At 36.7% G+C, this 14,902-nt stretch overlaps 1 protein-coding gene across 14 annotated transcripts in view; it reads right to left on the bottom strand.

Moving 5' to 3' along the window:
- Nucleotides 1–14,902, bottom strand: part of WDR41 (WD repeat domain 41) — a 206,119-nt gene that overhangs the window by 31,312 nt on the left and 159,905 nt on the right. For 6 of the 14 annotated variants that reach the window (XM_077867444.1, XM_077867436.1, XM_077867463.1 and 3 more), the window contains 2 exons: nt 11,286–11,401; nt 372–420 (listed from right to left, as the gene is read on the bottom strand). In XM_077867444.1, the coding sequence (XP_077723570.1) occupies nt 372–420; nt 11,286–11,401 (165 nt within the window). Of the gene's footprint in view, nt 1–371; nt 421–11,285; nt 11,402–13,507; nt 13,827–14,902 lie in introns of those variants that run through there. The other 8 variants (XM_077867457.1, XM_077867450.1, XM_077867465.1 and 5 more) reach the window with 3 other exon arrangements.

Here is a 14,902-nt window from a genome sequence, read left to right as displayed (position 1 = left end):
ATATTTTTGAAAAACAAATTAGCTTTTTATTACATTCCTATTAGCCAAACATGAGAAGAGTATTTTATTATGTTATCATACAATTTTGGAATAAAAATCGTATCTCCCACAAAAATCAACACTTGATTTCATTTTCAGAATCAGTGTATAGTTGCTGATAACTAAAATTTTGCTCAATAAGATTAAAACTTTCTCATAATAGAAAAATATTGGTTCCCATTTTAAACAGATTCATCCTAAGTAGCCTTTTCAAGTATTAAGTAGTTTCAGTATACTGATAACGCAGGTATACACTCAGATAGTGTTTATAAATGCAAACTCAACTATACAGTGATGTCTTATTACACAATTCACATAGAATTAATACACACCTGGGCATTCCACACAACTACAATTCCATCATCACCAGCAGATGCAAATCTGGGTAGACAAAAAAGATAAAAAAAATAAATAAATAAAATATTCTGGTGAAATTTATGTGCTGAAATTACTAAGAACTATCAAAATTCATTAATGGTGTTTTGACCAATATTAATGCTGATTAGTTAAGCTAATTCAACAAATATTCATGGACTACCTTCTATGTTTTATGCCAGATACTGATCCAAAGATAAATAAAACCATTCACAGCATTACAATGAATCAACTGCTAAAACTGAAAGAATGAGGGAGGCCTATAAATAATCTTAAAAGTCCTTCTTGGCTTTATTTATTTATTTGTTTATTTATTTTTAATTTATTTATGATAGTCACACACACACAGAGAGAGAGAGGCAGAGACACAGGCAGAGGGAGAAGCAGGCTCCATGCACCGGGAGCCCGACGTGGGATTCGATTCCGGGTCTCCAGGATCACACCCTGGGCCAAAGGCAGGCACCAAACCGCTGCGCCACCCAGGGATCCCTTGGCTTTAAAATTGTATGATTAAACTATCACTTTCAGCTTCACTGATAGGAAGTGATATTCCAAGACTGCAACAAAGGAATACATGTCCTTAGATAATTTCGTTATTTCTATTATTTTTCTCTGTCAATATACTTTAACTTTATTATTTAAAGCCAAGATCTCTCCTTCGCTCCTCTTGGCTCTTGGTCATTCCATGTAAATATTGTGTTCTTAGTTTGGAGGATCTGACGTTTTGTGAAGTTTTTTGTTTTATTTATTTTTTAGTGAAAATGCTTGAAATGCAAAGAGGTAAAGGAAAGTTTATTTCCTGCATGGAAAAAGAGCTGTGATGAACTCAGTTATAGCTTCTTTCTCCTCTTTACTTCCTGTTCACTATATATATATATATAAAGAACCAGTTCTGTAGAGTAGAAGATATCCATGATACAAACACTTGCCAAGAAAAGTAATTTGTTATACAGGATTAATCATAGTGACTGCATTATAGTAATATCAAGCACTGTTCTCAAGCAATGTCCCAACACAGTGGTATACAGCAATCACACCATAAACATGTCAAGTAATTAATAATTTAGTACATAAGTTTGTAAATGATTCTTTAATGAATCAAAATTGATCCAAAGTTGTTCTCCTATCCCTTTCATTCACTTAAATTTGGTTTGTTTTCTCTTTTTTTTTTTCAATCGGTTTGTTTTCTGAATAGGAAAGAAAGTGGTATTATAGAAAGCCAGTATGAACTGTGTATAACTGACCCCCTATAATTAACAACCATTAATAAATAATAAACCACTAGCAGTTATGGCATTTAAAAAATGTGTTCTTCCTTGTAAAATTGTTAGTTCATTTCACAAAATCTGGGTGTGCCTTGAATGTCTTCATTACAGGAAATATTATTAGTCAAACAGGTCTGTCACTGGGGAACTGGTACACTATGACACAAAAGTTACTTTGTTCCTGAGAGTACCTGTTCTAATGAATTTTACTATATAAGATCCATAAAATCTCACTACTTCATCATATAATAATTTCCTTAAAACTCCGAACTGCACTTCAAGTTCTAATTTCTCATGCTCAGAGTCCCATAAATAACTATTGTCTTCGCTGGCTCTGACAATTCCCATATTCAGTACTGATTTCTAAATCAGTTACATCTCCTATTATGTTCAGTTACATCTCCTACTATGGGAGCTAAGAGATTATCCAGGAGATGGGAAATTGGTCAAATACATCCTCATCAAAGTCCTATTAACAATTTTTTAAAATAGAGAGCTACCTATCTTTTGAACAGAGGACCTTTAAGAACTTCCTAGTAACTAGTGAGAAATCGCATGCAGAATTATTTAAAATTCGTGCCTAACATTTATTATTTCAAGATGAAATATATAAAAGATCTGGAGATTTAAAAGAAAACAATCATTTTTAAATTAAAAATACAATTTATTTAATAAGACATTATTTTTCTGAATCAGAATACTAAACAATGCCTTAGTATCAAAAATAGTTGCTGGATGTCAATCTTTAATAGCTTATGTTTCTAGGCCTATTGATTTCTTTTTATTTGTATAGTGATGGTGGGGAGGCAGGACTCAAGGTCTTAAGTTTTCTTTGGTATAAAACATCAATTTCTATTGATTCTTGAAACTCTTATAATTGCTTTTCTCCCTTCCAGAAGACTGCAGGTTTAAAATACATACTTTTTCTAACCCTGTTTTTTAACTTCTCATTATTGTTTTATCATGTCTGAACCTCATGAGTTCACAATGAGAGACGATTGAACGGTTCAGAGTTTAGAAATGAGATATAGAGCATTTCACCTCAAACTTTAATTCAATCAGTAGTGAACAAAAGTTAAATCTAAACAATGCTCAATAGTAATGCATGAAATCACAGCCAATTTTTTATTACTCAGAGGTCAATTATCCAGTTGGTGGATTATTCAGGACTTTCAATTTTCTTATTTATTCTATTGCTGCCTCTTTCTTTCTTGCCTTTTTTTTTTTTTTTTTGCCATTTCAGTATTTTTATTAGCTCCCCTAAAGAGAAAACATGAAGCTTAGAAATGCAAATCAATATAATTTTGCCACAAATTAGTATTTCCCATAAAATAACGAATAAAGGGTTGGGAGATCATTCGCAAATTACAATTATCCATGCTATTAGGATGGATAATTGAAAACTAGCTACACTTTATCAGTTTATCTTAAACTATAATCAGTTCATCCTAATCAGTCAAGCACACACTTCAGCCATCTGCAAATCAGAAATGAAAATTCAACCCAAGAATTTCTAATAGTAGATACATTGTAATTGCTAAAAAGAAGTAATGAAGTATAAAAAACAAGTAATTAAAATGCCAGTGAGGTCTGAACTATTCAATGGAAGGAAGAATTGTGGCTGTATTGCATTAAAATTATATAGAATAATTTTTTTAAACATTCTAAATTCATAGAATCCAAAGATTCAAGTCTATAATTAAGGTTTTAAGAGAAATGCTTCTTTGCTAATTATAGCACAAAATGTATTGGGTGAGATTCATGCTAGGTGACAGGGAAATGTCAAGATCAATTACATGTGGTTCCTGTTTCAAGATCTTCAAATTCATTGTTTAGAAATGTATCTAAACATTGATATGATCAAGTGTAAGACATTCTATTATTTTATGTACTATTAAGGAAAAAATACTGCCAATTATACCCAACACACCATCAATTATATGATGTCTCCAAATTTCAGAGATCTTAAAATAGGAAAAAAAATTCTTAGAATCAATGAAATATAGTAATTGACATATTTATTGATGTTTATGATGTTTCTAGTCCAACGAATCTCTGATTATCTCTAGCCGGTTTAAAGCACCAAAAAATGATTTTTCAATGAGTAAATTAATGAATAAGCAAACATTTAAGTGTTGCAAGGGATCTGTGAAATAGATAATCATTAAGTGTATTAACGTAACCTCACTTTTTTCCTTCCATAAATACACTGTCAAAAGAAAAATTAAAAGTAAAAAAAATTAAAACTCAGAAACCCACCACACACATAAGTAAATTCCTTTTTTTCATGTTCCTGTCCCATCCCATACCTAAGTATACCCTTCAACTTGAAACCATGTCTTTAAAAATACTCATTGAGCATATACAATTAAATGACTAAGCCAAAACTATATACATGAAAAGAAGTTTAACAAGGTGAAGCATGATTTAATCAAGACCTATACCAGAGCTTCTAGAATATTCCATCCCCTCCTACTCTAATTATGAGAACTAAATTTATCGTGAGAGTTGATGATTCACTCATTCAAGAAATATTATACAGTAACTATATATTAAGCATAAATATAATTAAATGTATTTTTGATAATACATATTTGATACTGAAACTAAAAATCAATAGGATAGTTCTTGCCCTTGAAGACCTCAGTCTACATTACTAAGCAATGCTACAGGGTCCAGATCATGAGCCCACGAGAATTCTCATTTTTACTCATTTCAATTTATAGAAATCATTCCTTTTAAACACCTTCCCTTTGAACATCTCAGAGAAAGTACTCTCATTCTTGCTAACTATGAATTGAAAAGTATAGCAAAGTTTCACAAAGATTTGTATAAAACAAAATATTTTCACAAATAATTCCTATGTGTATTACTTACTTAAGTGCTCATTTAATGGTTCTTGCTCATTTGAACTTATTTCAATTAGGTCAAGGGTGCTACAAATTCAAATATAACCTTAAAGGATATAATGAAAAGTATGGTCCATGAAACTTCTTGTATTCAGTATCTACATAATCATAAAGCCCTGAGGGGAAAAAAGGACAATATTATGGCAATAAAGAAAATCCCTGTGCTTACCCAGTTCCCCACCTAATCCACATGTAATTTCTAATACATGATGCAACTAAAATAATATATTTTTATAGTAAAATAGAACTGAAAAATGGTACAATACCAAAAACCAAACCAAACTGAAAAAATACAAAACTCTCATTTAAAATAGGTTTTTATTATCTTGTATTCTAGAACTACTTGAATAAAATCAGAGAAGTATGTGGAGACTTGTAAGAGAAGTAAAAGGGAATTTGTTTTTTTTTTTTTCTTTTATTGCCTCTTCAATTTTGGTTTTTTTTTTTTTTTTTTTTTTATTGGTGTTCAATTTACTAACATACAGAATAACACCCAGTGCCCGTCACCCATTCACTCCCACCCCCCGCCCTCCTCCCCTTCTACCACCCCTAGTTCGTTTCCCAGAGTTAGCAGTCGTAAAAGGGAATTTGAAAGCCTTTTCATGAGCCATAGACATTGACGTCACTGATCCTTTCAACAGATTTCCTTGAACACCAAACTTTTTTTTCTTGCTTAAGAAAAATGCATACATTAACATAACTCTAATATCTGAATGCTTAAGGTCCTTTTTTCAGCTCACATAAAATGAAGGTGGGACCATTCCATAGTTTTCATGGTCATTAAGAAAGGTAAACCCTTTGAAAATTCTCCCCCGCCCCCAAATCACACACAGAAAGCTAAAACATCAAAGTTTACAAACATTAGAAAACCAAAACTCTCTGTGACTTCTACTAGGCGGAACCTCCATTCGTCTGAGCTCAAGTTTCTGTGAAAGAATCTCTAACACTAGAGAAACATCCCTGGCCTCCCTCTGCCCCACGAGGGTTGTATATCAAAGCCAACATCCTTTAATCCAGCTTTTTGTGAGTTATTAGTTTTTATGTTCAGGTCCATCTGTGTGATTTCCCCACCTAATACCTTAGAAAAAGTTTTACTCTGAAACAAAAATACCTTTTAAATTGGCATTTTTATTTCCTCTATATCAAATATATATCATTTTTCAATTTTTCAGTATGGATAATTTAAATATATATATACAAGTATAAACAGTATAACAAAAATCCCAGGTACTCCTCATCTGTAATTATCAACTCATGGCCAATGCTGTTTCATCTGTACCATATCCAAGCGCTCCTCTCTGCAGATTACTTTGAAGCCAATAAAGTAACTACATTTCATCAGTAAATATTTCAATATGTATTTTTAAGAACTCCTTTATATCAGGACTAGAGTTACCATTTAATTCCTTATTGTCATCACATGCTCAGTGATCAAACTTCCCTGTCTCATGATATTTAAGTTTATGTGAAGCAGGATCTAAATAAAGTTCATAATTGCAGTGGCTGATATACCTCTGAAGTCTCTTTTATTCTACAGATTCCTTCTATTTTTCTCCTTGCAATTAAACATTTGTCTCATAGAGTTCTCATAGTCTGGATTTTGCCAGCTACCTCCCTATACAGTCATTCAGCATGCACCTCTAATCCCCTGTATTTCTGGTAAACTGACAGATATAAGACTTAATCAGATTTAAACTGGACTTTTTGGTAGGCCCACTTCATAGGGAGTTTGTATACTCCATCAGGAAATGTAATTTCTGGTAGTCTTTCTTTTGTGCACATGTAATGCTAACAACCATAATAAACTGTCTAAATTTGTTATCAGAGGTTGCAAAATTACAATTATTCCAATTTCATGATTTTTCCTAGCTTGAATTCTTCTAGAAGAGAAATTTCCTCTCATTGATTATTACTGATCCCAAGATACAATTTGTATAGGAAAGGCAATACACATCTTGCAGATGCCCCTTCAAGAGAGGATGATGCCCAGCTGAGGAATGTGATTATCTGCCTCCAGCTGTTGACTTCAGGGTCCATTCGGCTTTCAAGCCAGTCATACTATCTCAACTGGCTCCCAGCCAACAGAACTTTAGCAAGGTGGTGGACTCCAGAAGCACCTTCTTGGATGACTCTCAGCCAATAATTAAGTAAGGCAAGGTTAAAAGTCCTGATTATTTCTATCCAACATAGAATTCCTCTAAAGGGCTTTCTTTCCTCCAGAATTCGCCACTGGGCCTAGAGAAACTTTGTCAGAGCTACATCATAGTCTGAGATAGCTCCCCTTGTCTAATCTGTCTAATCCTGCTCTTCCCTTTTTCCTTAACTGACGCTTCTAATAAACCATTTGTGTGCCCAATTCCATTTTGCTATCAGCTTTGCAGGGAACTAAGGTATTAAAAGGGTCAAGTCATCTTGATTATTTCTATTCTCTGAATGTTAGTGAGGATAAATAACCTTAGCTTAAGAATATTTTCTTAAAGATATAAAATATTGTGTGTCTGTTAGTGAATTATCAAACTGTACTGAGTTTCTTTAGTGTCTTGTGAATGTACAGCTTCATCAGCTTTCCTAGGGGCACATTTTGTTCTCCAGTCTGGCATTTCATGGGTCACCTGATTCTTTTCCAGTCATGATCACCATCCTACAGAACCTTGTCTGTTTCCTGGAGGAGCAAGGAATGGTCAAATAAGCAACAAAGAAAACTATTCTTAAAATGTGTTATGAACTCAGTTTAGTTTAATGTGTCAAATGCTAGAGTATTACATGCAATTTTAGCACAGTCCATTTTTTGGAAGACTCTTGCTGAGGCTTAGCCTTCTTTAGTGATCTCCCAATCAATATGACCCTTACTTTATGTTCAAAAAACACTAAAGAAGAAAAGAAAAGGCAGCTGTCTGTTAGGTTATACAGGATTTATTTGGTATCTTCAAAAACCAATCTGTGAAAATTTTCCACTCACTGATTTTAGCTGAGCCACCAAGAAAACAAGAAAATCCTTCTGCAAAATTCTCGATAAAATGATATTATCTAAAGACCTGAAGCGTGAAACCTGGATTACAACAGCTGACCAAAAAACCAGAATGTAAGGTCCACAAAAATTAAATAAAAACATAAAAAAGTGGAATATTTTTGTAATTTGATCATGCACAAAATATGTACATTAGCAATGGTAAAGATGATTCTAAACTCTAAATTAAGAATGAAAATGCTACATTCTTTACTCAAATAAGTATTTATGTAGTTTGTAGATTTCTTATACCTTTCTTACCAGTAGTGAGTCTTTCGGGTTTCTTTTTTTCAGTGCAGAATTAAATTTTTTAAAACAAAACACACATTGAAACTTCTACAGGTCTTTGGCAGAAAAACTTCTACCTAACTAGATGTAAATTTTGACACAGTAAGGACTTGAGCACAAAGAATTAAATGTGATTCATTTGATAGTATCTTCATTTTATTGCAAAGCCAAAAATGTAGGTTTTTCACTTATTTCTAGGCATTTAGATTCACTGTGATAGATAGCAAACATGGCCACCCATTATTCTTCCTTTCTATGTCCACCAGCATTAACAGCACTTGTTTCCCCCCTCAGGAGATAGTTTATTTATCCACTTACTAAACTTGTGCCAGCTCCTGACTCACTCTGGCTAACACAACAGCAGCAAAAATAATAGAGTCTTGAGAAGAATTTTACATCAGGGTTTGTCCTTTTGTTCGTATTTGAACTCCATCATCAATATGTGCACAAGCACTGGAGCCACCATATGGAGAAAGCACCCAGCTGAGTCCAATAAGAACCATCCAGTCCCAGCCAATTTACCTCCTGACTAGAGATGCAGTAAGTAAACCTAAACAAGATCAATTGATCAGGGTACAGATTTAAAAAAAATAAAAAAACAAAAACAAAACAAAAAAAACAAACCACCCAGCTGAGGCTAGACTGAGAGCTAGCCTGCAATTAATAAGTAAATGACAGGTTGTCTTAAACCACCAAGTTTGGGGTGGTATTTAAGAGAGCAATTGATAACTGATACACTTGGCTCTAATTTTTTACTGTTTACAGAACATTTACTACATCATTAAACAACTGATTTATATGGGAGCATCACTGTGGGGAAAATATAATCAAACTATCAGCATTTCCACAATGATCATTATTCTACAAGATGTCCTTTTCTGCAGATTCTTTTAACTATGTAATAAAAGCCTAGAGGAAATTTCAGAGGATAGATAACAATGAAAATGGAATCTTAACAGTTATTCTACATAAAAATTTAGAGATCACATCCTGAAAGTACACTGTATATTTTTTATTTAACTTTCTCAGACAACATGAGCTGAGGATTCCTTAAAACCCAAATATTAGTGATTATGCCCTAATAAATTATTTGGGTGTTTTTTTAAATCTACCTAGCAACTTAAAATGGTAAAATAACAAGAAACTTCAACTGTCCAAATATCCTATATTTCCAGAAACTATGTTTAGTTTCAAAGATCTGGCTGGCTGGCTGACTAAACAAAGTGTCTCTTAGAACATATCAGCAATGAGTACCACCAAAAAGGCTGAAGATTATTATAGTATGGTTTATATGTTTTGATTTGGCTAGCTCATATCACAACAGTGTTGATAGGCTAGTAATATATATGTAAGAGATGAATCTTCTCGAGCAAAAGTTGAAGAACATATTATTGCATCATAATTTGGCTGGATTTTGTCCCTGGTTTCTAGAATGGAGCTGTGCTCCTCACATTTATGCAAATGAGATTATTCAGGATGGGCCCTCTAGACAATTTAAGGATAGATAGGGTCTGGCCATGTGGGAAATATGAACCAGGTAATTAGAGGGTTGGTGCTCTGAGCCATAGATATTAGCTTAACCTTTCAACCTGAGGTCGGAGTATGAAGACAGGGCCGGGAGAGAAGGGCTGAAAACTGAGTTCAATCAGGTGGCAAAGGACTCAATCATTTCTAGTAATGACCCCCAATAAAATCTCCGGGTACCCAGAGCTTGAGTGAGTTCTCCTGATGGTAATACACACTAATGTGCTGAAAGGGTGACATGTTCCAAGGATACAGAAGCACTGTATTTGAGACCCTCTTAGACCTAATCCTACGCATCTCTGCATTTGGCTAGTCCTGTCTGTATCTTTTATAGTAAGATGATAATCGTAAGAATAGTGCTTTCCTGAGTTCTGCCAGTGGTTCTAGGAAATACCAAAACTAAGGATAGTGGGAATTTGTAGCCAGTTGGTCAGAAGTGGGGGTGGCCTGGCACCCCTGGAGATTGGAGCTGAGGGAAATGCTGTGTAGGGCTATATCCCTAACCTGTAAAATGTGACCTGACTCCAGGTAGTGTCAGATTTGCACTGCACATGGGAAAAGCAATACCAAACACACACATTAAAAACAAAAAACAAAACAAAACAAAAAAGCAGTGAGTGAGTTAATAGACATTAGAAGTGATGGTCAGAATTGGGAATAATCACAACAGCAGTCACCCATGGAGTCCAAAATGAGTAAAAAAAAAAAAAAGGTGTTATCAAAGGTAAAAAAAAAATTAGTAGAAAAATTGATAGGGACAACAGACAGGGGGCTAGCAAGTTAGGATGGCATGCAACATGCACACTTAATAATCTGAGGAGTCGGGATCCCTGGGTGGCGCATCGGTTTGGCGCCTGCCTTTGGCTCGGGGCACGATCCTGGAGGCCTGGGATCGAATCCCACGTCGGGCTCCCTGCATGGAGCCTGCTTCTCCCTCTGCCTGTGTATCTGCCTCTCTGTCTCTCTCTGTGTAACTATCATGAATAAATAAATAAAATCTTTTAAAAAAAAATAATAATAATCTGAGGAGTCATTCATTCGTTTAACAACTATCTATTAACTACCTGCTACAGGTAAGGCACTGTGTCAGGTACAAAGGATACTGTGGTAAATAAGAAAAATATGCCTCCCCCAAGAAGTTTAGATCTAGAGAAGATAAAATTAGTTACAAAACTAACTCTAATTGGTGTTACGCTACAAAGAATAAGCATTTAGATGAATAAGGGCTTAATAAACAGACATAAAGATCAGTAAAAAGCTAAATCTAAAGTCTTAAGATCTATATACTTCATTTCTACTTGCAATTAAACACAATATTGTACACATTGATAAGTAAATAATGAACATTTTAAAGGTTTTTATTTCCTTAATAACAAAAGATTCAGATTACTTACCTTACCTTCCACTAAAAATAGCCCATTCCTGGTTAAGTATTTCATAAACATTCCCTACATCTGTTTCTCAAATTTAGGCATTTTAAAGTTATTCACTTCCTTGAAACTAACAAAAAATATTTCTAAGCACTAACAACAAAAAACAAAAAACTTCAACCAAGAATAACCATCAGGTATGCCTAGGTGGCTCAACAGTTTAACGCCTGCCTTCGGCCCAGGGCATGATCCTGGAGTCCGGGATTGAGTCCCGCATTGGGCTCCCTGCATGGAGCCTACTTCTCTCTCTGTGTGTCTCATGAATAAATAAATAAAATATTTTTTTAAAAAAGAATAAGCATCAAGATGTCCAGATGTTGATTTCTAGTAAATGTTACTAATGACCAGATTTGAAATTTTTAGAAAAGACATTATGAAGTTTTTAAATATACGATTCCTTAAAAATTCTTTCCAAACAGTAGGCAATTGGATAACTAGAGCTTCTTACCTGTATTCATCTAACTGTACCAGAAATCGTACAATATCGTGATGAGCTTTCAGTACAAGCAGTTCAGTGTAGGGGTTCTGGGTTTGTTCTTCACCTATTGTCTGTAAAGGAGATTTCTTATATTGAAAAAAAAAAAGAAAATACAAACAAAAAAGAAAGAGATCAAATGACTTATGATAAAAGACCATATGAAATAAAACTGCACAGTATACATCTAAGAATACAAGACTTAAAATGCCATAAGGTACCACATTCTAATACTAGATAGTATTTTCCCTAAAGCAACTAAGTGCCATCTTAACATACATTTCTTTTTTTTAAACATACATTTCTCTTACTACAAATCCACATTATAAATTTTTTCCTCTTTGTTAGAATTGATCTAAATATCCTTAAACTCAGATCATCATTCTTCAGATTGTTAACTAAGAACAATGAAAAGGGGGAAAAAATCTCATTCTTGCCATAAATTTTAGTATTTTCAAGTCACCATAAATTTATGAAAAGGGTTAATTTTATGTTAGGAAATTATAACTCATTAAACCTGACCTAAAAAAAAAAATACCAATGGGCCAATCCAATTCAGTATTTTAGAATGAGTGTTTCTCCATTAAAATTTGACAGAAACAAAACTGCAGGTCAAAGGGGCAAATATAGACTAAAACAGTGCTGAAACCCGGATAGGCACTCAATACATGATTGCTGACCGAATAAGTGAAGGAATGAAATCCTTCAGGGTCGATAATCTCAATAAATTTGAGTTTTGGACAATAATACTGATAAAGATAATTGCTAACATTTACAGCGAATTAGGTCACAGCCCATATGCCAGACAGTGTGCAAAAGCACATATGGCATATAATTCAGTCAACTGTTCTGTAAGGTAGGTGTTATTAACCCCATTTCTGCAGTCAAACCCAGTACTATTTCATGATAAAACCTTTGTTCTTAACCTCTGAACTACAATTTCTCAAACTTGCCACTACTGAGATTTTGTAACAGTTACTTCTTTGCTGCTGATCTCCCCCATCCTGAAATCAAAAACGTCTCCAAAGATAGCCAAGTGTGCCCTAGGGCAAAATCATTCCAGCACAGAATACTGCTTAAACCACCAGCAGTTCTTGTATAAATGAAGGGAAATCACTGGTTCTGACAAAGTACAAATTCACAATGGTTAAAGTGAAGTACTGTGACATGAAAAATGTGTAACTTAACACACGTTTTCCCCCCAAAAAAAATCGCCCCCAAAGCAGTGGGTGCTTATTTATCCCAGCTCACTTCTAGCGGTGGTTCTGACGAGAAAAGCAAAAGTAAGACATTTGAAAACTATTTACTGCTTCCCTTAAGTAAAATTTTACTAGGCATAGCAGAATTAATGAAATTATATGATCAAATAATCGGGTTAATATAGAACTACCACGTCACACGCGTAATTTTCTACAGCTATTCCACAGTGTCTAAGATTTCAGCCTGTCCAAAACGAACAGGATTTGAAATGTTTTTTAATAGTATGAGGAAGTTAAAAGTGAGAAGTAAGGCTGCTGGCTCACACCACCACCAAGTTTTTATTTTTAACAATCGAAAGGACTATTTCCTATGAGAAATAAAAGGGAATCCGAGTACAAATTCTCGGTGGCATATGAAATAAACTCCAGACCTGAGTCCTTTTAAGATTCCAAGATTATTTTAGTCGCAATATTTCGAATGTAAATTAGTCAATCCAATTATTCCGGCCCCAAAGAAAGCGTGACTATGACACCAAAAATAGGAGTTAATCACAAAATTATTTTCTTGAATTTGAAGCAAATTATCTATTTTAAAAAATGATTCTTTTTGTTCTTGGATAATCAAACAGATTTTCTATTCCTCGAGCAAGCGTCAGTTGATGTCAGAAGTGATGCCAAACCTAGAAAACCTTCAGCACAAAGTTGCAGTCACCGCTGGTTCCTACCAAGTCAGACACGGCGCTAGAAGGGAAGCTGCGGCGAGCCCCAGCCCAGCGCCGCGGCCGCTCAGTGAATCCTTCGGGAGGCCCCGCCCCCCGCCGCGCAGCCCCCGCCCCCGCGCAGGCCCCGCCCCCGGGCGTCCAGCGCCCCCCCCCCGCGCGCAGGCCCCGCCCCCCGCCCCCCGCCCCGGGCATCCCGCCGCCTCCCGCCGCGCGGGGCTCACACCGGAGCTGGGCTCGGCCTCTGCGGGGACAGGCGGCGTAGTCTGGGGCTTACCTCGGCCAGTCCCTGAGGTTCTCGGCCTCCCCCGATCAGCCATCGCAACATCCGGGCGGCGGTCTCGACGCGCTGGGCCCGGGCCCCGGTCAGCGCGAGCTCCGCGCCTGACTCGGCGTCCTCCTACCGCCTGGGCAACAGCGCGGACACGCAAATACGTGCCGCCCGCTCTGCCCCGGAACGGTTAAGTACAGGGCAGAGCCCCCAGCAGAGAAAGACTTTTGTCCCCAAGGCGCTGCCGTACCCCGCCACTGAGGCTTGGGGAGCAGCGCCTGGACGCGAGCAGCCGAGACCGAGAGCGGCGCCCAGTGAGCAGGCGCGGGCCCCGCCGGTCTGCGCTCGCGCCCCCCGCTGGACGTGTGCAGCACAGCACTGGCCGGAGAGCCGTGGTGTCGCCCCCGCCCCCGGTCGGGTTCCTAAGGCCCCGACCAGAGAAGGTGACGGTCGGTGTCGTGCGCACGCACTGAGGCAGCGGCGCGCGGGGACGCCGGCACACACCTGACCGACGCTGCGCCGTAGTAGCCCAGGTACTGTGCTAAGTGAGGCTCTGCGCGCATTCTCATGCTGACCCGTACCTTGTGGTCTCTACCTTATAAACAACGACAACACACACAGAAACCCCAAAGCTCTGAAAGTTAGTGTAAGGCTAACAGCTTGGAAGTGACTATACTGAGAATGGGATACGATCTCTACGCGCAAAACTACTGCTCTTGACTGTGATGTCTAGCCCAGAATCTCCCTAAAAAATAGAAAGCGCCTTATGTCCTCTATTGTAACTACTAGATCGTCTCAAGCAGTCGGGGTTGTGGTCCTCACGCTGACTGCCTATCAGAATAACAGGTAGTTTTTTGAAAAATACATATTCTTGGCTTCCACTCCTGACTTGTTAAAGCAATATCTGTGGTTAAAACATAGGAAATAGGGTTTGAGGAAAGTTCTTCAGATGGTTCTGATGAATAGAGAGGTTTCAGTATCACTGGTATACGGACTACTTACACTTAAATCTGTACAAGTTCATATATGTATTTGCATATGTGATTATTAGGTTTAAATGAGGATCCTAGCAGTAAATTCTTATAAACAGAACCCAGAACTTACCACAATTGTGCCACCCAATATATTAGTTCAACAAACATGTGTTGCAGAGGTGCAAAAAAAGAAAAAATAAAATTCATGCTAAGATCAAGGCAGAAATGTGCTGAACACCACTAATAGAGGGCCATGCACTCTACATAAAGGTATGTTAGTTAAGAGGCAGCTGCTCAATCTAAATGCCAATCCCTAGAGAACTGGGATCTCCTGTGATTAATCTTTGTATTCATTTTAAGTGCACTTGACAAAGGAACAGTCCCAAGGGTCAGGAAAATGTTGCCTTTGGTATGCTAGCCCTAAAAT

This window comes from Canis aureus, chromosome 2 (genome assembly GCF_053574225.1).
Source record: "Canis aureus isolate CA01 chromosome 2, VMU_Caureus_v.1.0, whole genome shotgun sequence".
Lineage (NCBI taxonomy): Eukaryota > Metazoa > Chordata > Mammalia > Carnivora > Canidae > Canis > Canis aureus.
The sequence above is the reverse complement of the archived record's forward strand: the minus strand, read 5'-3'. Positions and strand labels throughout refer to the sequence as shown.